We start from the raw sequence: 21,706 nt of genomic DNA, 5'->3' as shown, positions 1-21,706 counted from the left end.
TTTCTGATTTTAACAAGCACTATTGTGCTGTGCTTCATTCAGATGTGTCTGACTTTGTGACCTAGGGACTGTAGCCCACCAGGTTCCTCTGTCCATGGGATTATTCAGGCAACATTAAAGTGGGTTGTTATGCCCTCCTCCAGAGGATCTTCCCAACCCAGGAATTGAACCCATACCTCTGGCATGCTCCTGCACTGCAGGCAGGTTCTTTACCCACTGAGCCACCTGGGAAGCCCAACAAGTACTATTAGCAAAGTCATTAATTGATGTTTTAGTCTTAGGCATCAGAAAAGTACACTCATCATATTTTAGATTTTCAAAATGTACAGTACTTTTAAAATATATGTGAAGTATACAAATGTTTGGATTTGTATAGTCTCTACTTTCAAATGTTATTCTGGCATTAATTAAACATGAAATAAAACTTCTCCTTTTAAATAATCTGCAAGTAAAAGTGAATACTGATCTTTCACGCTATACCTAAGTTGTAATTTAAAACAGTAATCTGGTATCCCAGAGAAGGGTAAAACACCCTGGTAGTTCCAATAATTAAAGTTACGACAGACTGACAAACTACGGGCAAAAAGTACTCTCTATGACTTCCTGGTTCTGACAGAGGCAGCCTGTAACCCCCAGTCCCAAAGGAATGGAGCAGAAGCTCCCAGCTTCTCAGAGGTATGCCAGGTGCAGCTGGGTCCAGTAAAAAAAATTTAAAATTTTCAAATGTTCAATAGTAAGCCAAAAACTTAATCTTAGACAGACTAAACAAAAACGGCTACTACCTTTGCTTCTGGCTGAAATTAAAGTCATTGTGGTACCACTGATTACCTTACGCAGAGCAAAAGCTCCCATTGACAATTACATAAAGCGTATCTTTAATATATAAAGATTGCGAAGTGATTTAATAAATGCATAACAATAGATAAAAGGCTTTAAAATAAGGGAGAAAACAATATGTTCTTAGGTATCAAAATTTTCAATACTTTTGAGGTAGGCTAAGAGGTAAAATCTCCATTCCTTATTTCCCCTTCACTCACTACCTCCTCAATTTTGCCCATTTAATTGTACAGCTTCTCAATTAGCTACCGCATGTCAGCTCTAATCTCCTACGTCCCTGAAGCTTTCATGGAGTATCCAAGACTGTATTTGTTCCTGTGGAAGTCTGGTCCTTAGCTGGCAAACACAGATGGGATCCTTTCTTTCTGAAGGTGCGTACTGAGGGGCCCTGTAACCTAACACAGTCCAATAACATTTACAGTGTATCCTGTACATGCCAGACCCTCTTACACAATAATTATGACCCCAGTCCCGTCTTCCAACAGTTTACAGTTAGAGTTGGGGAGATAGAAACGCACGAAATGAATGCTGTAATGGAGACGTGAACAAATTAAAATGGGAGGACAAACGGGAGCTTGTCCTTAGTAGGGAACACTTTTCAGGAGGCATGACATTGAGTTGAGACCTGAGAGACACACATAAGGCACGAGGCTAAAAACCAGACTGTAAAAAGCTATCCAAGGAGTTTGACTTTTTTGTCAGTCATCCCTGCTTAAACTTTTCCACTGAAGGAGTGCAGCAGCAAAGAGCATGACTATGTCTCCTGCAAGTGTGTGGCCAATGGAGAAAAGAGCTTGCTAAGGCTGCACAATTTCCTTGAAGCCTTGTGCTTTATCTGGGAAAAAAAAAAGTATGTGAATGTTGCAATCTACTCCCTAATTATCTGAATTTGTTTCAGTATAGAGCAATATTTCTGACCTAATACTTTGGAGTCATAATGACACTCCAGGGAGATAAGCCATATTTATCCTGTAATTTCAGGTATTCTGGTGGCTGAGGGGGGAGGACTAGGAAGGGGGAACCACCGCTAGCAAGCCACGCCCTAAAAAGTGGGGAGCTTCCTGAGGCACAGACGCAAGGGAGTGATGTGATCAAACCTATCTTATTAGAAAGGTTTCTGAATCATGCTTAGTCAGATTCAGAGAAGCTGGGAACTCCCTAATTAAGGAGCATTAAAACACTCCCGGGACAAAGATATGGCATCAGAAATGTTATGTAAGAAACGTGTATCATAAATATCATGAGCTTTCCTTTTGGGTTACAATTATTAAAATCTAAATGATGAAATTTAAGAGTATTTAAGAATGTTCATAGAATTTGTCATTGGTGAAGTATTTTCAAAAGAACTAACAATGTAAGGTAACTAAGTGCTTTCTAAATCTGTGTTTTACTTGCTATTATTAAAATATCAATTATTATTAAATATAAATATTCAATAAACATTATTAAATATAATTATTAAATTATTAAAATATTATTCTTTAAAATGCTGATTCAGTTTGAAAGTTTACCAATGAGGAAAAAAAATAATTAAAAGCGCTAAATCAGAATCCAGAAATTGAGCTCCCAACCCACTCTATGATAGGTAGATAAGGTAGATAGGTAGGTATTTCCTATGATTTTAATGCATTTGTTTTCAATAGCAAAAGGTCAGTCAATTAGCTCTTTTCATTGGAATGACCTCCAGGGCTAATGTTATTTATCTTTCCTTTCAAACGGTCAACTTCTTCTGCATACAGTGTAAAAAAAAAAACAAAAAACAAAAAACAAAAATGAGAAGCAACTCCAACCTGGCAGCAATGGCCACAAAAATATCTAATCACCAAAAAAGGGTCCCTGTGTTCTAATCATGATACATTTACAGTAAACAGAACATACAGTACTTGTAGCAAGGGGAGTGGTTCTTGAATAAGGGCAATATTGCGCCTTTAAATCAGGGACAACCATAACTCTGTTTTATGACATGCAATGCTATGTCTGAAAAAACAATTACTCTGTAAATTATGGGTGGTCAGACATAAAAATGCGGCCAATAGGCCTCTTTATATCCCAAGGCGTGGAAAAGGTTCAATGGCTTCTCTAACAAGTAGAAAACTAGATCCCACACTGGCCATGAGAGGGATAAATGGCTACTAATGTTCACTTGAGTAGAAAAGTAGGGCTCAGAGGTCCCACATGGTGTAAAGCACTCAGTCATCATCTGAAAGAAATTAACAAAAACCTCCCTGTGCGTGTGGAATGGTTCCTAAAATGCAAGAAAGGGACTTGGCAGGAAGACCAGACATCTGTTTTCTCTTGTACTGAATAGGTTCACCAACCAGCAGATAGCTGCTTACGGGCATGTGAATGCAAACTGCTTGAAGCATGGTAGACCTCTGTGTGGAAGGGCGATTAAATTTCTGCTCCTTTGACTGCCTATTTACTGAAAAAAATTGCAAGCATACCAGTAGGCAAATAACGTGGAATGATGTGCTGACCCCCAGCAGGCTGGAAGAGGTACTGCTGAAAGGCCCACAGAAATCACTCTATTAACCAATGTTGATTTGAGTTTCATATCTTTTCAGCTCGTTGTCTGGGGTTTCTTTCTTCTTTTCATAGATTCTGAGTCTTTTATTTTGAAAAATGCATACATTTGAAACAAATGCCCAGTGTAACATAAATGGGAATGACCCTGAGCCTTTTGGAAAACCTTTTGGTAAATTTCATCAGGGTACTCAATGGACAGAGCTCAATAAATATGATTTTTAAATGGTCCATTCTTATCGCTCCGTATCTGCCCAAGCTGGGAAGCTTTTCTCGTGCTTAACTGGATTCTTTGATCACCAACAAAACACACATTTAATATCTACCATATGCCAAGTACTAAGCAAGGCACTGAAATTAAAATACGAGTAAGAAAATCACTGTTGTCCAAGGCTCTCCATTTGTAGTTTTATAATTCAGTTTTGAATATTTGTGGAGTCCTTTTTTAACTCAGGTAGCCAAAATGTCAAACAATATTATATCCCCCCTCACCTACTAGAATGTCCCTGAATTTTTTTGATTATGCAAAAGGGCAAGCCTTTAATATGTGGCAATGTGAATTTTCAAAAACTTTATAGTATCCAGATTAATTAAAGGAAGTAGACAGTGACAGGTTTCTTATCACCCAAACATAGGAGCCAGGCTTAAACTTTTACAAATTGTCTCCACCAAAAGGTACAAGTCAAATAATCCTGTATCCAGACGGCATAAAGGGGCCAAGTTAACTCCCCATACTCACATCCATGGTTCTATGGCATAGAACAATGGACCCCCTTCCATTTAAAATACCTTTTGTAACTTAAATGATATAATAAAAAAGAAATCAGGTCCAGGAAACTCAGTCATTCTATAGAGACCTGAAGAAATTCACGATGTGCGGGATGTTGGCACACTGCCAGTGTCTCTGAACCCCTGCGTTGTTCATTCCCCTCAGATGATGGAGGAAGGGATCATTTTTCCTAGCCAATTTACAGTCCTAAGCTGCCTAAGGAGGTCTTTGAACAGTGCTCATTATCAGTCCACGGGAAAGCTGGCATTCAAAGCGCACTGTTGACATGGGACATACAGTGCCAATCTATACCCACTCTGGCTCTGACTAAATGCATTGTAAAGACTTCTTCAAACAGCATATAGTTAATATACTACGCTACTTAATATCACTGGTACTGAAAAGATGCCTAGGTTCGTGCTCATGAGGCCTCTCTAAATAAGGCCTCTGCATTAACCCTAGTAGATTGTTAAAATAGGCCTCTTTCTAACTTTGTTTCAGCAGAAGTCACCAAAAAAAGAACCCCAAAAAACAAAAAACGGGTGTCAGGCACACCCACATGCTAGAGCGAGAAACCAGACCTCCTAAACAGAGTCTGCACAGGAACTGGCTGAAGCCTGGTTTTGGATGCTCAGCTGACCACCCACCTCCTGTCTGCCCGGGAGAGCCTGAGGAGGCTGGGAATAAACACGCAGGTGGAGAGAACCACTGATGTGTTCCATGATGTGTTCCACGCTCCAACCAACTAGGCTTCTTCCTGCACCCTCCCTCCCCTGCCCACCACCAGCCAAGCAAGAAGGGCTTCAAGAGACCCCTCATGAGGCCTGGTCTGTGTCCTCTGGAGCTTGGTGGATACAATGGATTAATGTCTGGCTTAAGCCTGAGGAATCTACAAGGCAAAAGGCTGACTGAAGGGGCCTATAAGTGTGATTGGGAGGTAACTAGTTTCCCACAGACAGCTGGCAGCCAGATCAATGTGGGCCACACAAGACGGAGTTGGCGCAGGGTTGTGTTAGATCCACCCAGGAAGGCTGTCCTGAAGGACAAGAAGGTCCAAGGAGAAAAGGACTGAAGGCCGACCCTTGGATCCTCAGGAGCTGAGGACACGTCTTTTCTAGGGTGAAGGAACCACAGGGGAGAGAGCAGAGCATTCTACCAGGGAAAGCATCAGTTTTCTGCCCAGAGAAATCAACACCACATCACATAATTGTCAGGTCAAGAAGCTTTCCCATCCCTTACCACTGTTCCAACCTGGGATGGGTAAGAAACCACAGCTAGCTATGGAAGAGTGAGAAAAACACACATTTGGAAAATAGGAAAGAACGAACCATGTCCCCATCCCAGGACAAGCTTACTAGTTAGAGCAGACCAGAGCCGGCGGGACGGCGGAAGTTTTAGTATTATATGGCACACAAAATTTTGTCAAATAAACAGGACTGGACATCTCAGTTACGGGCATCACACACTTAGCATTGGAAATGTGTTGTTGAAAAATCAGACATTCAGCATCAAAATGTTAACCATGTGTTACACATCTGTGTGTGTGCTTGTAGACACATAATAATAGAAGGTTGTATTGGGATGTATTAATAATATTTCACATTATTTCAAGAAAAAAAGCATAATGCATTATCATTAATCACAACCTCCAATTTCCTAAAATGTCACTAAATACATGTTTTATAAATCTGTGTGTGTATATGTGTGTGTTTGGAAACATGTAAACGACTGTCTTATTGGGATGTAAACTTATAAAATATCACCTCTTGATCATCAAATTATCAGTGTGTGGTTTTTAGCAGACAACTGCTTTGTAAGCTGTGATTTCTCTTAGCACCAGCAACATCCAAGACGCATATCCCTTTTGCTGACTCTCAGAACTGAGTTTTCAAAACCTTTACACAATTCTGAGATTTTATTAACCATATTTGGAATATAACTTGAGATCTCCCCCTTAAATATCTTATTTAAAATATTATATTGAGGTTGGTGTAAATACATAAAGGAATGGCTGAAAATGTATTTAAAGACAATTATATTCCCCAAAGTTTGGACATGAAAAAAATCATGTCCAAAGAAAAAAATTAACCAAAAAGGCCTGAAATGAAAGAAGCAACTGAAGGGACTTTTCAAAATAATAAAGAGTTGCCAGAAAAGTCATGGGATCTGCCCTAGATTTTATCCATGAGAGGAAGAAACTTATCCATGAGAGGAAGAAACAGGAGCTTCACAGAGTAGAGGAAATGGACAGAACAGAGGGAAAAATACAGTTCTTTTCTGATCATGCCTTCAAAGTCCTGCTTCGAAAACGTGGTTACCCACAGTTTACAGATACATATTAAACATTCTGTAAACCATACACAAGTATTGCATATTACAGTTAAACATACTAAAGCCTCATGATCACCGTCTTTCAACAATACCACAAGAAGGTGCTCTATACTATGGACAAATAATTTAAAAATCAGGGTGCCCTTACTGTAGAGAAGATTGGTCCTTAGTGTTTACAGTTTATTTTAGCTTCTTACTCTGGACTTTATCTTACCCCAAAGGTCTAAAAATATTAAAAGCCGAGGATAACTTTAGAAAGGTGATGAAAGTGTTAGTCACTCGGCTGTGTCCGACTCTTTGTGACCCCATGGACTGCAGCCCACCAGGCTCCTCTGTCCATGGGACTTCCCAGCCAAGAATACTGGAGTGAGTAGCCATTCCCTTCTCCAGGGGATCTTCCTGACCCAGGGATTGAACCTGCCGGCAGATTCTTTACCATCTGAGCCACCAGGAAAGCCCCTTTCATTAACTCCTGAAATCTTGATTCATGTTGATTCTTTTAGTTAAGGGAAATCGCTATTCTGGTAGCTGCATATTTGTCCTTCAACAGCTTTAAGGACTTAGCAGGTAACTTTTTTCACCCAGGGTTCTTTAACTTTCATAAATCTCCTTCCCTTATGGAAATGTGAGTGCTCCTCAGGGAGATATCACAAACTACTCTTCAGAAGAAGCAGAGGACAGCACAAAATTACTTTGTACTTCAAGAAACTGGATAATATAAAAGTATTGATCTTTTGAAAAGAGTAAGTGCACTAGGTATGAAAAAATCCAAGTTTACATTCAGGCAACAAAACCTGGAGCACAAACAACACTTCTATGATAAGAGTTCATTGAAACTGTAGAATTATTAATTTCATTAATAATCAATGTCTAAAAATGTCTCTTTTATACAGAGGAAATATTATCTGTAGCTGACACTGCATTACAACTACTAGTATATTTGTATAAGCCTACATATGTGACAAAGTATATTATTCTTTCAGAACATGACATTCTGAAGTACTTCTAAAATGTATTAATTCCTTAAACACTGAAAATTTAAAATTATTTTTAAAAATAAAGTACAAAAAAAAAATTATAAAGTACAGAGCTTTAGTCCACAAGTACCCAATTACCTGAGAAAATCTGATGCTACTTCTCCATTTACTTATGGGGTTACATAATCTGCTATGTAAAATTTTATACAGTTGTAAAATTCTTTTTCACACATAAAATTATGAGGAATTGTCTTTGGCAAAATAGCTGCTACTGAGGATGTGAAGGCAAGGGGCAAATGTCCCCAGGTACCTGTGACTCGCTGGGATGGAAGGAGAACTTGGATGGTGACAGGAAAAGCCATGTGCCCAGATTCAGAACCCAAGCCAGAGACTGGAGGAGTAAGTACTAGCTCTCAACTCACCTTTGCCATTTGAGCTTGAACCCCACTTGCCTTTAGGGCAGACACAGCCTTCTGAGCTGCTGCAGGACTGTCAAAGTCAACAAAACCATAACCTGAAACGCAAAACACAATTAGTGTTTAAGCTGTTATTTTATGATTATGTAAAGAGGGAAAGGATGACTCCTTTTGGTCTCTGAGGCAGGCAACAGAAATCAAAGCCCTGACGTTCTGACAGTCCCAAGCTTTATAGCCGTACTGCAACGTCCTCCCCAAGCTGTCTGTCCCGCCTATCTGGGCTAGGTAAGTTTCCCTTCAAAGTTTAAAAAAAAAGGAAAAAAAGAGAAACCAGTTTATTTCCTTTTTCAGATCTTTTTCTCAAGTATCTGTACTTGCTGGGGTGAGGCAGGGGATTGGGGAGGAAGACATCCAAGTTATCAATCAAGATTGAAAAAAAAAACGGGGGGCGGGGATCAACTTCAGGAAAACAGTAGCATTTTTAATAATTTGGTAAGAAAGATGGAGCTATCCTACAGAGCTTACAAATATTTATTTATTCTGTAAACTGCATTTTTGAAATAAACAGTATAACAATTGGATACTCCAAATATAAAATAATCTACATATTAGAACTTATTTAAAAATATTACTTATTTATCTAAAATACAGCTCACAATCTCTTCAAAATAAATAAAGGGCAGTGGGGATATGGCTCCAGAAACCCTAAGTAGCTGTTTTGGTGTTCCTGGCCTAAAGTCCAAAAACAAAACATAATAAAGCAAACAAATAAACAACATCCTAAGAGAGGCCCTGGTTCAAAGCTTATTTATCCATAGCTTTTCAAACATTTTTAAACAAGCTGGTCAGCTATTTTCCCTGGCTATAACAAATCAAAAGCAGGAAATTAGAGGAAAGAGGGGTCAGGTTGAGGATAGGGCTGCTACAAAATCATATGGATGGTACCTAGTGAAAACTAACAGCAACCAATAAAAGAGGAAAACAATATAAAGAGCAGGCGTTTACAGAGCACCTGAGCAACCGTTCAATGAACCTACCAATCCCATAAGCATCACTGTATTAAATCAGGCCATCACTTTGCCACTGTGATAAGGCTTAAATTATTAAGAAAAGGTGCAACTGTATTTAAAAGCACATCAGTGAAATGATCAGGGTTCCAGGCAAAAATATCAACAGCGATCTACTTGGGACTCAAACCGATTATAAAATTAATGTTAAATGAGTAAGAATATTTTGAAAAAGGAAAGTCTTGTCTGGAAGTTACACAGAAGAGGGGCCAGGCCTATCATTTATTTATAGATATCATAAAGCTACAGTAATTCAGACAGGAAGGAACTAGGGTCAAAACATACACATCAACACGACAAAACAGAAACTTCAGAAGTAGTTCAAAGAGTGTGCAGTATTAGCAACAAAAATATTGCCCTGGTAAAAAATTAGTGAACTAGACTAAGAATTACAGAAATAGGTTATTTTTGAGAGAGGAGTGTCAAAGCTAAAACAAATAGCAGCTTCTTTCTATTACTTGGAATTGCAATGGAATAAGGCTTAATTTGATTTTGACAGTGAGTAGAGAAATACCCAGGTTGGAAAGCAAAAGAGGAGGCTGACCCAGGTAAAAACAGAATGCTCCTCAGCAGCCAGGTTAGAAATTAGGTTAAATATACTTTATTTTTTTTTTTGAAATCTGTTATTAACGCTAATATGCAACCCACTATGAAGATGTATGCAGGCACACACCTATCTCTCACGCTCATACATATTTTATTACCAAGCAGAACTTAAGCAGGTCATAAACGAACACCCAACTACACAGAAATGATGTAACTTCTGATGGATGTTTAACAGTCCTTCTTTAATTTTACTGTTGTCAATAAATTACAGTAAGATGAAGATCCCAAGTTTGATGTTAATGTAGCTGAAGTTTCTACTCAAGTACTGTTAGTATTATTTTATCTGTTATTTCCTTATTAGGAAAAATCCATAATGGCTGCATCTTAGCTAACTGTTTACATTCTTTTCTGGCCTTGCCCAGTGCCACTACATAGCTGTTTCATAAATATTTGCTTAAAACAAATATAACATGCTTATGCATGCAACTGTGCGCTCTTCCACGTTCCCTGTTATAATACTTTCAAGTAAATATAAGAGTATACAAACGGGTCTCACGGATTCTCTGGGGGTTCATTATTTAAACATGTATACAGATATTTTTGAAGGTGGGAGTCACTAAATAACACAGCATCCTCTCACTGGAACCCCAGGAGGATCCTTCCAGGTCTCGGGACCAGGCATAGTTATGGCATTTCTGCTCCTTGGGTTTTCTTCCACACTGAGATTACTGAATCACGGGAGTAGGTACGTTATTTTTGGTTTGGCAACCAGGAAATATAGGGCCATTTCTGTAGTCATAGGAAGCTTCCTGCTCTTACCCCTATTTTTCCTTTGGTCTGATTTTTCCTCACCCATTTTGTGTGCGTTGTGTTTTCTGGTCTTATATACAACTCTGTAAACACTGAGCACAATCAATCCTTTGTAAGTTTTTCTTGGTCCTGAACTGCCACGTACACTAGAGCTGAAAAGCATTTAAACACCTTTTGTCGGCTAAGAACTGGCAAAAGCTGAAATGCACGGGAGCAACTGAATAATGGATTTTCAAATTTAATAACTACAGCAACATGTTATTCAGAGCCATGTTTCCTTCCGCTTAATTGTGTCTTCTGGAGAAAGGCCCCCAAATATGTTTTGTGACCAAAAAATGTACTATGATCTCTAAGGTCTCTAATTTTCAGGTATGAAATCCTTTGACTGGTTCAATCTCTAAAAATTAGTATACAATATAAGCAGTTTTCATTTATACTGATAATTTCTGAAGCATCACCTATATTCATCTATCCGTCCACCCCACCCCCACCTTCCCAAGTTATCTATAACATGGCTACTAACATGTTACCAGTTTTTATAGTGAGCTATGCTGTTTTTTTTTTTTTTTCCCACTTGTCCCCAAATTACTTTTTTTCAGGAGCTCTTTCATTGCCCCTTCCAGAATTTTACAAATCCATTCCTGCTTACTCTCTCTCCTCACTCACTCATCCACACTCCACATATCTATCATTTTTCCTTTCTGAGAGGCCTGTGACACACAAAAACCTTATAAGGTTTCTATCACTGCCCCCACATACAAGCCAATCTCTCCTACGACTCAATTTAGGAGAAATTCTCCAGGAGACATGTATTGAAAACTAGTTCTGATTTATACTTATTTAGAAGCCCCACAAATCTCCCCACTAATCTTTGGACTCTTGTCAAATATCATGCGTTTACATTATTATAAGATGTTAGGTTTAGTATTTTTTTTTAACTAATAGCATTTCTAGATCACGCTAAGCATTTGGGAATTTTGGTTTCTTGGCAATAGGGTCTTGTTGGATAAGAGTGTAAAACAGCAGTGTCCAGTGCAGAGTTGTAATAGAGAATTCACTCAGGGAGGCTGCTGGGTACTCTCTCTCACTTAACTAGGGCAGCTCTGCTTTTTAACACACTGACCTATGTGAAGACTTCTTTTTTGAGGGAGAGGGAATTGGGTGGGGTCAGGAGGAAGAAATGTAGGTAAGGTTGTAAAACTATTGTCTACTGTGATCTCTCTCTTGGTCTGAAACAAATGCTGAGATCAGCTTCCTGGTTTATACCTGCATGAGTCCATCTCTTAGTGATAAAACCAAAAAGTTTTTTCCTATGTCCCTGCTCATCCAAATCATTTTAAAATATGTTAAACAAGACTAACCTGGTAACTGGGTAAACATTTCAGTCTACAATTAGACTCGCTCCAGTTTAATTCACTTAAAATATTAATTGAGTATCACTCTACATAAAGCAATGCTCTATTCAGTGTCCTACGGCAAAACTGCCTGAATGTGCCATGCTGATTAAACATGGGCTCAGATATTTGCCACAATAGCTCCTTTAAATTCAGGAGCTTTGAAGACGAGATAGGAGTACAATGAATCACTTCAAGTCTAGATTAAAGGAAACGGCTGGCTTCTAAGGCGAGGCCCTACCATACCACAGGCTTCACTGACATTCTCTGCCTTGTTCAGATTGTGCTAAGTCACAACCGTCACCCCTACTTGGAAAACTGGGGTCTAATTAATGAGGAGATTTGCCTTCTCTGCCTATTCCTGTCAACCTTATTTCAATTCATGGGGTCAGTTGTTAGACTCAAAGTCAGCTGACTCCATTCTTCCCTTTTCCTAGAAATCACATGCCTATTGTTAAGATGCTGGATCATTAAAAGTCAGAGCCACAGAGCATCAGTGCTGCCTACTGTAGACGCCTCCTCTTCCAGCTCATGGAGCTGGATGAGCTCATCCTAATTACACGGAAAACTGAAGGTCAGTGCATCAAATTAATGCAGCAGCATATTTCAAAGGGGCGTATGACCTCTCTTCCCTATTACAATTTGGTCAGTGAAAACGGTTCTCCCCTCCCTGCTGCCAATATTGTCAACAGGCATTCAGCAGAGAACAATTGGGAGTATTGAAACATGTAATTAAGTACTGCTTAAAACTACTCTATTCTAATTAATAGAGCCAATTTGCACAATATGTAATCTTTTCAGTTCTTTAGTACAGTCCAATGGTCTTCGGTAAGCAGCTCTAATCTCCTCAGGCTCAGGAAAGAAAAGCTATTTTCTAACTCTACTCCCTCTTAAAAAGCAGGGGATAAATGCCAGCCAGTATTTTGCATGTTAACTCTACTGGCGTCAAATCTGGGATTCTGGCAAGCGGCTAGCTGCTGTTGGGTTTCCAGCCAAAACTCAACCAGGGACCAGCGCAAGCAATATGCTGACGCTGTGCAAGACACAAACTGGTTGACATGTAAGACTTGGGTTTTAATAAATGGAGGTAGTTTTGAAATCAAAGATCAGGTTTAAGATTCCACTTTTTTTCCCTAAAGCTCTGATTTAGTAAATCATTAGACAAGGAAACATACCTTTGCATTTGTTTGTTGTCTTATCCAAAATTGCCTTTGTGGAAACAATCTTCCCATATCTAAAAATAGAAGGAAAAAAAAAAAAGAAGTTATAATTGAGGAATCTTTATTAATATCTAAGTCCAGAGAACACATATACACACTTATCAAACCTCTGCAAACTTTAACGTATAAAATGTTCTTTACTAGGGGACAGAAAATAAGAATTCGAAACTCAAGCTAAACTAAAAAGGAGGAATGGCTGGACCTCTCATTTGGCTCTTTGGATTATATTTTGATACTTAGCTTTGAGAAATCAGGCACTTACCTGGTGATCTTGGGACCAAACAAGTGGAATGTGAGCTTTAGGAAAAATAGTTTCTCTGCAAAAAGCAGTTTCTTCTAGTAACACTGTGTGTGTGTGTGTGTGTGTGTGTGCGCGCGCTCAGTAATGCCTGACTCTTTGTGACCCCATGGACTGCAGCCCACCAGGCTCCTCTATTCGTGAGATTTTCCAGGCAAGGATACTGGAGTGGGTTGCCATTTCCCTCTCCAGGGGATCTCCCCAACCCAGGAATCAAACTCGGGTCTCCTACACTGCAGGCAGATTCTTTACCGACTGAGCTACAAGGGAAGCCCCATAGTAACACCATGTCTGTGGTCAAATACAAAGCCAAAGGCAAGGCTACAGAATTGTTAAGGGAAAGGACTATGATGCATATAGCCTTTATGAACTAACTGAGGCAAGAAAGCTCCCTGAATCACTCTATTCATTTTGCTTTTGCAGGTGATTCTGTGTGGCTCTAGATCATCACAGAAGGGTGTGTTGGAATATGTATCGTTAACATGCTTGATGGGATATTTAAGTATTTTAAATGTAATATTTAAAACAGGTCTTTTTATCTAAGATTTTGATGATTGTTTATAAATATATTTTTAAGACCTCTTTTAATGCCATAATAATAGTTACACAGTGTACTCACTTATGTATGTGTGGGCATGTGTGTGCAAGAAATAGGCAATAAAAAACAAAAATCAATGAACCAGGAATCAACCACTAATTTATGAGAGTTTGTATGAAAAATGTGTTCAAACTCCTTCATGTACAACAGAAGTTGGGGAAAGAAGGAAAACAACTCAGAATGTTAAAACTGAGTGCACTGCTATGGAAAACAAAGGGGGGACTTCCCTGATGCTAAGACTCTGAGCTCCCAAAGCAGGAGGCCCTGGTTCAAACCCTGGCCAGGGAACTAGGTCCTGAATGTCTCAACTAAGACCTGGCATAGAAAAATAAATAATTTTTTTTTTTTTAAAAAGAAAGAAAACAAAGGGGCAAGAGAGTTTAAATATATGTACTACCCTATATCCTTTCACAGTGACCAGACTACAATGCAAAGCACTGCTATCTATGTTTATCTTCAAAAAATAGAGAAGACCTTTGAAAGATAATTCTTAAAAATTACTGGGTCTATGGGAAATGCATCTAACATACTTCAGGTATCTGAGACTATTTCCACATTTATACACGGCAAATTCCCAAATGTTAATTTTCTATATATTCACTTTAGAAATTTTCATATTTTCTCTAACATTATTTTCTTGTGATTGCTGCTGAGGACTAAAAAGACTTAAAAGTTTCAGGAAATGGAAGCATCTGTGCAGTACTTTAAAACATTTTCAATGTTGCAGGTTTCTATTTTATGCATTTGAACAAGCTGAAAGATACTTATCTAGAAGAAACAAATAGTTTGGGCCACCACTCTCCCTCAGTTAATTTCACTCTGTGTAATCATGTAATCAGATGATTACTAACTGAGCATAAAAGTAAAGATAACTTAAGGTTTAAATGACAATTACATCCAACAGGCATAAGGCTGCATAAACACCTTCAATTCCCTGTAAAGATTTTGAGTATTTGCAACAACCTTAACAGAAGGTCACTAAGCTTACAACGTTTTTTTAAAAAAATCTGCAAACCAGAAAAAAGTAAGTGATTTAAGGACCACCTTTTAGCAACCATTTATCTACCTAAGTTATTGACATGCTTGATATTTATCAGAACTTTCTCCTTTGTACAAGTTTTAGCTGAAAAGGCTTTTAGAGTACATCCCTACCTCAGCCCTTTCCAAAAGCAGGGAAGAAAATTGGTGTGACTTCAATGTAGGATAAAGGTATTGGGAGTTACAGAGATTAAGGGACTTTGCTTGAGGTCACAGAGTTCAGGGTCTTTTGTAAACCAAATAGGAAATTTACAGAAGGTCAGGGGCTGGCCTTCTATCTTTCTGGTTCTGCTCTCCACGTTAATAATGAGGAAGAAGACGTGGAGAGAGGAAGGAGCGGGAAGCAGGGAAAGAGAAGAGGCTCCTGGTAGCACTGAACCCAGAGACTCCATCTGTGCCATACTTTCATCTGGTTTGGGTTCTCTTTGATCTTTGCTACATCTGACATTTCTCCTTACGTTCACACCTTGGCTTCTAGGACCCTCATTCTGGGGATCCCATCTCACCTTTCTGCGCTCTCTTTCAGGTTTTGTGTTTTTGTTTTTGTTTTTTTTTTTCTTCCTCATTCAGCTCCCTCCTCTCTCTCCTTAACCAAGTTCTTTCATCACATTTAATAATTAGTCCTCTACCCTTCTCTTCCCTAGGAAATATATCCAATGCCATGGATTTGTTAAATGAATCTTCTCTGATGAAGCCAATTTCTCCTTCCTGGGTTTTTATTTTAATCTGACCAAAGTTTTAGTTTTTGCCTTCCTCTCTTTACTTAAACATCTTAGTATCTTACTGAAATATAAAATACTTAAATATCTAGTTAAATGTTACCTCGTGTCCCTATTTTCTAAGTCGTATCTCCCAAGAACCCTAGACAAATCTTTCCTTTTCTCCTCTTCGTGTATCTTTTCATTCTATAGCACCATCAGATTCCCAATCTTCCATGAAGTTTGTGGTCCCTTAAGTGAAGTGAAGTCGCTCAGTTGTGTCCGACTCTTTGTGACCCCATGGACTGTAGCTTACAAGGCTTCTCTGTCCATGCAATTTTCCAGGCAAGAGTACTGGAGTGGGTTGCCATTTCCTCCTCCAGGGGATCTTCCAGACCCAGGGATCGAACCAGGCCTCTCGCATTGCAGGCAGACACTTTACTGTCTGAGCCACCAGGGAAGCTGGTGACGTCCCTGAGACATCATCAACTTGGCCATTCCTGAATCCAGCTAGTCATTAACTCTTTTAACATGTGTCTAATATTAATTTGCCTTAAACATTACTTTGAACAGGGTTCTCTCTGAGACTTCCCTGGTGGTCCAGTGGTTAAGACTCTTTGTGTTCCCAATGCAGGGGGCATGGGTTCAATCCCTGGTGGGGAACTAAGATCCCACATGATGCAGAGCATAGCAAATAAAAAAAATGGGGTGGGGTGGGGGGAAGAGAGGTGGGAGTTCAACATGGTTCCCTCATCTCTCCATTGCCCCCTCCTATCAATCTTTGAATTTAAAGAACCTGTTGTAACACTAGATTTTCCATGAAACCGTCCCTAATCTCCTCAACCATTCAGTGGGTGATTTTATAAGAAACCAGAAAGGGAATTACATTTACTTAGTTTCTACTAAAGTTCTAGGCATTTTCTGTGTATGATCTTATTTAATTTCACAACAATCTTAAGAGGTAGCTGCTATTATCCTCACTTTTGCAAATGGGAAAACAAAAGCTCACAGAAATTCTGGGTCTAAGATCTTGCCTAACACATCAAAACTGAAAAATTGTTAAAGTTCTTACAGCAGTTTCTCTATGAAACGAGAAATGCGCCAAGGCTTCAGTTGCGACCGCCTCTCTACGCAGGTGTGAGCCTCGCCAGCCCCTCGCCCAGGAGACTGTTGCAGTCGGCCAGCCCCTGCTCCTTGGTAACCATGTGTGACTGAAAGGCTGAGATCAAGAACGCCGATGTGTCAAAGACACAACAGGACTCGGTGGAGTGTGCTACTCAGGCATTGGAGAAATATCATATAGAGAAGGACACTGCAGCCCATATCAAGGAGTTCAACAAGAAGCACAACCCCACCTGGCACTGCATCGTGGGGAGGAACTTTGGTAGTTATGTGACACGGGAAACCAAACACTTCATCTACTTCTACTTGGGCCAAGTGGCCATCCTATTCTAATCTGGTTAAAAGCATGGGACTGTGCCACACACCCAGTGATCCATCCAAAAAGAAGGACTGCAGCCTAAATTCCAAATACCAAGGACTGAAGCCTTCAGCCTTGCCTAAGGGAACACCTCCACCTTTGAACCTTTATTGTGTTTTGTACAGGGCATTCTCTGTACTAGTTTGTGGTTATAAAGCAATTAGCAAAACAGCTTACATTTGTGTTTATTTTCTATTCCACATCTCTCTGCCCCATGTTTTTTCTCTTCAAAATCCATTCCTTTAAAGAAATAAATCTGTTAAAGAAGTGTGCACTAATTACCATTTGTTCAAATAATCTATTGAAGATGGCTTATTACTTGATCTTGGGTAGGTTGGTGGGGGTGATTCCTTGAAGTTTCTGTGGGATGTAACAGACTAGCCTATTCAACACTCTTGAGTTTCATTCTTGCCCATTCTGTTCCTGTTGTGCACGGAAGAATACCTCTCAGAAGTGCATGTTGAGAAATGCATGGCAGAGAAACTACTGGATTAACTCTTACTCCTAACCTGACAAATACATTACTTAAGTGCTCCTTTGGGATAACTGCTATAGAGTGTTCTGGGCTTTAGGCCTCAAGAGATGATAAATGTGTAGCAGAACTCCTTTAAGCTTTCTATGGCTGTAAAATGGAAATAAACTGGTGAGAGAGCTGGGCTAATGAGAAATTTGTTGGGCTCTAGATATTTCCCCTCCCCTGCCTTGGTCAAAGTATTTAAAGATTAAAGGTGGTCTCAAAGGGAAAAAGCTTTTGAGCAGCAGTCCTCCATGTGATCTAATAAAGTCTGCAGGAATTAAAAAAAAAAAAGAAATGATTTTGAGAAACAATTTCCTTTATAAACTCAGAGTATGAAAGGTGAAGGGGAAAAAATAGAAGATCTCTTCTATTAAGGCATCAGAATAGATTTATTTTTCAAGCCAAAGCAAGTTTTTTGTTTGTTTTAGACACAAGAAATAAACAGGTGGTTCACAGTTAAAGGAGGGATGGGGGTGTGTATAGAAAAGATATGTCTAACATTGATCAGTTTTACTTTCTATTGTGGTTTTCATCGTGATTTGTGGGTTAACACTGAAAGCCCATGACTTCCCAGAAAGTCAAGACAGTTTTCACTCAGTCCGTGGTACTACTGCATACCAGCCTCTCTCCAATCCAGTGTTCAGGAGGCTGCTTCTACGGAGTTACCACAGGTGGTGGTGGGGGCAGGGGTCTGAAGGGTTTTCCTTTCCTACAACATCTTTTCTCTGAGCTGTTCACTCAATTATACTGCTCAGAGCACAAGGGGCTCTCACAAAAATACAGATCCCTGGCCTGGAAACAATACTTTTAAACTGCTCAGGCCCAGGGGAAGTTAGTTTCTCAGGGGCTGATGCAGTCATATTGTGGGGATGGAGCACAGAACAAACTCCTCTGATGACATGAGAAAGATCTAGAATATGGGGAAAAGCCACGTGGCAAATGGCACTTCAATGAGCAGGAAAGCGGGCAGCAGGGTTCAGAGTGGTCACTATCCCTCTCTGCTGGTCTTATCTGTAGTTATGATTTAATAATGTGAGGCAAATGATGGAGTGGCTGGGGGAGAAGTAATTACACATGATTAACATTTAGCCTAATTCTATCGTTGATCAGCAGTGCCTGTAAGAGTAACAGATATCTGGGGGGGAAATTCATAAAGCAACCAGATTTTCACCTCCCCTGCTCCTATTTACAACTTAATTTGTAAAACAAAACAGAACAAAAATTCTAGTAACAGGGACATATGATTTATTGGAGAAAACAGGCCTCCTAACTGGGTAGAATTTACACTTTAAGAATACCAAGGAGACGCATGCCCAAGAGAGCAAGCTGCAGAATTTTATGGGGGAAAATATGAAAACAAAGATTCTTTGGGTTTTATCAGCTTCAAAGTAAAAAGACTCAGACTCACAGTTGTAGCTACCCAGAATATAATAGTCTGTGCTAAGGGTAGACGATCCACCCCAGAGGAAACTCTGACAGTAAAAGGATAGAGAGCAATTAAGGGACATGACTATGGAGTACTGAAAATTTCAAAGGGAGAGGATAAACAAGTAAAAACTCAAATTTAAACCTATTGGCTGAAAAAACCTTTTGCTTAGAATCTACCTAAATTTCTTCCCTTTGCACCACAGCTTTCGCCATATCTGCCCATTTCCATTTCTTCTTTCATTGGCTGTAATATAAAATCTAAGTATATTTAGATCACACTTACTAAAATACAGCTGGATTTTTCTCCTCTGTCCCCCATCACTTAGTCGCTTGTAAATTTTACCGTTTTCATAATTTACCATAATTATGACTATGGTATACAAAAGAAATGCATATTTGTTGTGATTTGAAGACACAGAAATGTAGATTAAAATACTAAAGTCACCTATTGTCCCAGAAACAAATGCTAAACGGACTGTTGCGTATCTTTATAGACTTGTCCAGTGTGCATGTACATGCATGTGCACATTGCAGGTGAGTGTACACGCCTGCACACACACACACACACACGTACACTGTGTCTCTCCCCTTCTAGAGAATTTGGAGCTTTTGAACATTGCTGGTTACAAGCCAAGCCTCTGGAGAATGGAGTTTATTCCACCTACTACCAACAGATGGCGGTAAGGGTTGATGAGTTATTTTAATATTGGTCATCCCAGTTAGAGATTCATTTAAGGCCCTATGGGGTCATTAGCAGTGCTTGTGTTAATTTACTTTATAAACATTATCAAACAAACAAACAAAAAAGGCAATATGTGAAAAAAAAAAACTACAAAAAAGGGTCCACATAATGTAAACAAAAACTGATTAAGTGTGAAAAAAGGTGGGATATTCCTCATGCATATAGGATGATGTTTGTTTGCCTTAATAAGTGAACTGCCTCTGAAGGACAAAGAAACTTCCCACCCTGTGAGAGAGACTGTGCCCATGCAAATGACAATAACCAGCAAGAGGGAGCGAGAGGGGGCTGAAATGAGGAAAAACCAAAACTTCTGACCATGTGCTATCGAATTAGCATCCACACTGGAAAGCCTATGACCTAGTGAGTCAATTCAGGGGAATAACAGAAGTAACAGCTTACACTGATACGCTCTTATCTTATGCCAGATACTGTTTTCAGTGATTTAGGTCAAATATTTGTAATCTTCCCAGCAATCTTTTGAGTAGGTGAAGTTTTATTACACTTTGTAGATGTGAAACTGAGGAGTAGAGAGAGTATGGGACCCACTGAAGGAAGTTAACACTGGAAAAGGTCAGTTTTCATTCCAATCCCAAAGAAAGGTAATGCCAAAGAATGCTCAAACCACCACACAATTGCACTCATCTCACACGCTATTAAAGTGATGCTCAAATTCTCCAAGCCAGGCTTCAGCAATATGTGAACTGTGAACTTTCAGAGGTTCAAGCTGGTTTTAGAAAAGGCAGAGGAACCAGAGATCAAATTGCCAACATCTGCTGGATCATTGAAAAAGCAAGAGTTCGAGAAACACATCTATTTCTGCTTTACTGACTATGCCAAAGCCTTTGACTGTGTGGATCACAATAAACTGTGGAAAATTCTAAAAGAGATGGGAATACCAGACCACCTGATCTGCCTCTTGAGAAATCTGTATGCAGGTCAGAAAGCAACACTTAGAACTGGACATGGAACAGACTGGCTCCAAATAGGAAAAGGAGTACGTCAAGACTGTATATTGTCACCCTGCTTATTTAACTTATATGCAGAGTACATCATGATAAATGCTGGGCTGGAAGAAGCAAAGGCTGGAATTAAGATTGCTGGGAGAAATATCAATAACCTCAGATATGCAGATGACACTACCCTTATGGCAGAAAGTGAAGAGGAGCTAAAAGCCTCTTGATGAAAGTGAAGAAGGAGAGTGAAAAAGTTGGCTTAAAGATCATGGCATCTGGTCCTATCACTTTATGGCAAATAGATAGGGGAAACAGTGGAAACAGTATCAGACTTTATTTTTCTGGGCTCCAAAATCACTGCAGATGGTGATAGCAGCGATGAAATTAAAAGACACTTACTCCTTGGAACCAAAGTTATGACCAACCTAGACAGCATATTCAAAAGCAGAGATATTACTTTGCCAACAAAGGTCTGTTTAGTCAAGGCTATGGTTTTTCCAGTGGTCATGTATGGATGTGAGAGTTGGACTGTGAAGAAAGCTGAGCGCCAAAGAACTGATGCTTCTGAACAGTGGTGTTGGAGAGGACTCTTGAGAGTCCCTTGGACTGCAAGGAGATCCAACCAGTCCATTCTAAAGGAGATCAGTCCTGGGTGTTCATTGGAAGGACTGATGTTGAAGCTGAAACTCCAATACTTTGGCCACCTCATGGGAAGAGTTGATTCATTGGAAAAGACCTGATGCTGGGAAGGATTGAGGGCAGGAGGAGAAGGGGACGACAGGGGATGAGATGGCGGGATGGCATCACCGACTCAGTGCACGTGAGTTGGGTGAACCCTGGGAGTTGGTGATGGACAGGGAGGCCTAGTGTGCTATGATTCATGGGGTCGCAAAAAGTTGGACACAACTGACAGACTGAACCGAACTGAAGGTTACACAGCTGTGCTGTCCTTACTCGCTCAGTCATACCCAACTCTTTGCGACCCCATGGACTGTAGCCAGCCAGGCTCCTCTGTCCATGGGGATTCTCCAGGCAAGAATACTGAAGGGGGTTACCATGCCTTC

General features: G+C 39.7%; 1 protein-coding gene and 1 pseudogene across 19 annotated transcripts in view; one reads left to right on the top strand and one right to left on the bottom strand.

Moving 5' to 3' along the window:
* RBMS1 (RNA binding motif single stranded interacting protein 1) overlaps window positions 1–21,706 on the bottom strand; it is a 219,739-nt gene that overhangs the window by 28,333 nt on the left and 169,700 nt on the right. For all 19 annotated transcript variants that reach the window (XM_012135930.5, XM_004004667.6, XM_027964907.3 and 16 more), the window contains exons 3-4: window positions 12,846–12,904; window positions 7,860–7,951 (exon numbers count right to left, since the gene is read on the bottom strand). In XM_012135930.5, the coding sequence (XP_011991320.1) occupies window positions 7,860–7,951; window positions 12,846–12,904 (151 nt within the window). The remainder of the gene's footprint in view (window positions 1–7,859; window positions 7,952–12,845; window positions 12,905–21,706) is intronic.
* Window positions 16,692–17,173, top strand: LOC121818821 (dynein light chain 1, cytoplasmic-like; annotated as a pseudogene).

The sequence above is a fragment of the Ovis aries genome, chromosome 2 (genome assembly GCF_016772045.2).
Source record: "Ovis aries strain OAR_USU_Benz2616 breed Rambouillet chromosome 2, ARS-UI_Ramb_v3.0, whole genome shotgun sequence".
Taxonomy (NCBI): domain Eukaryota; kingdom Metazoa; phylum Chordata; class Mammalia; order Artiodactyla; family Bovidae; genus Ovis; species Ovis aries.
The sequence above is the reverse complement of the archived record's forward strand: the minus strand, read 5'-3'. Positions and strand labels throughout refer to the sequence as shown.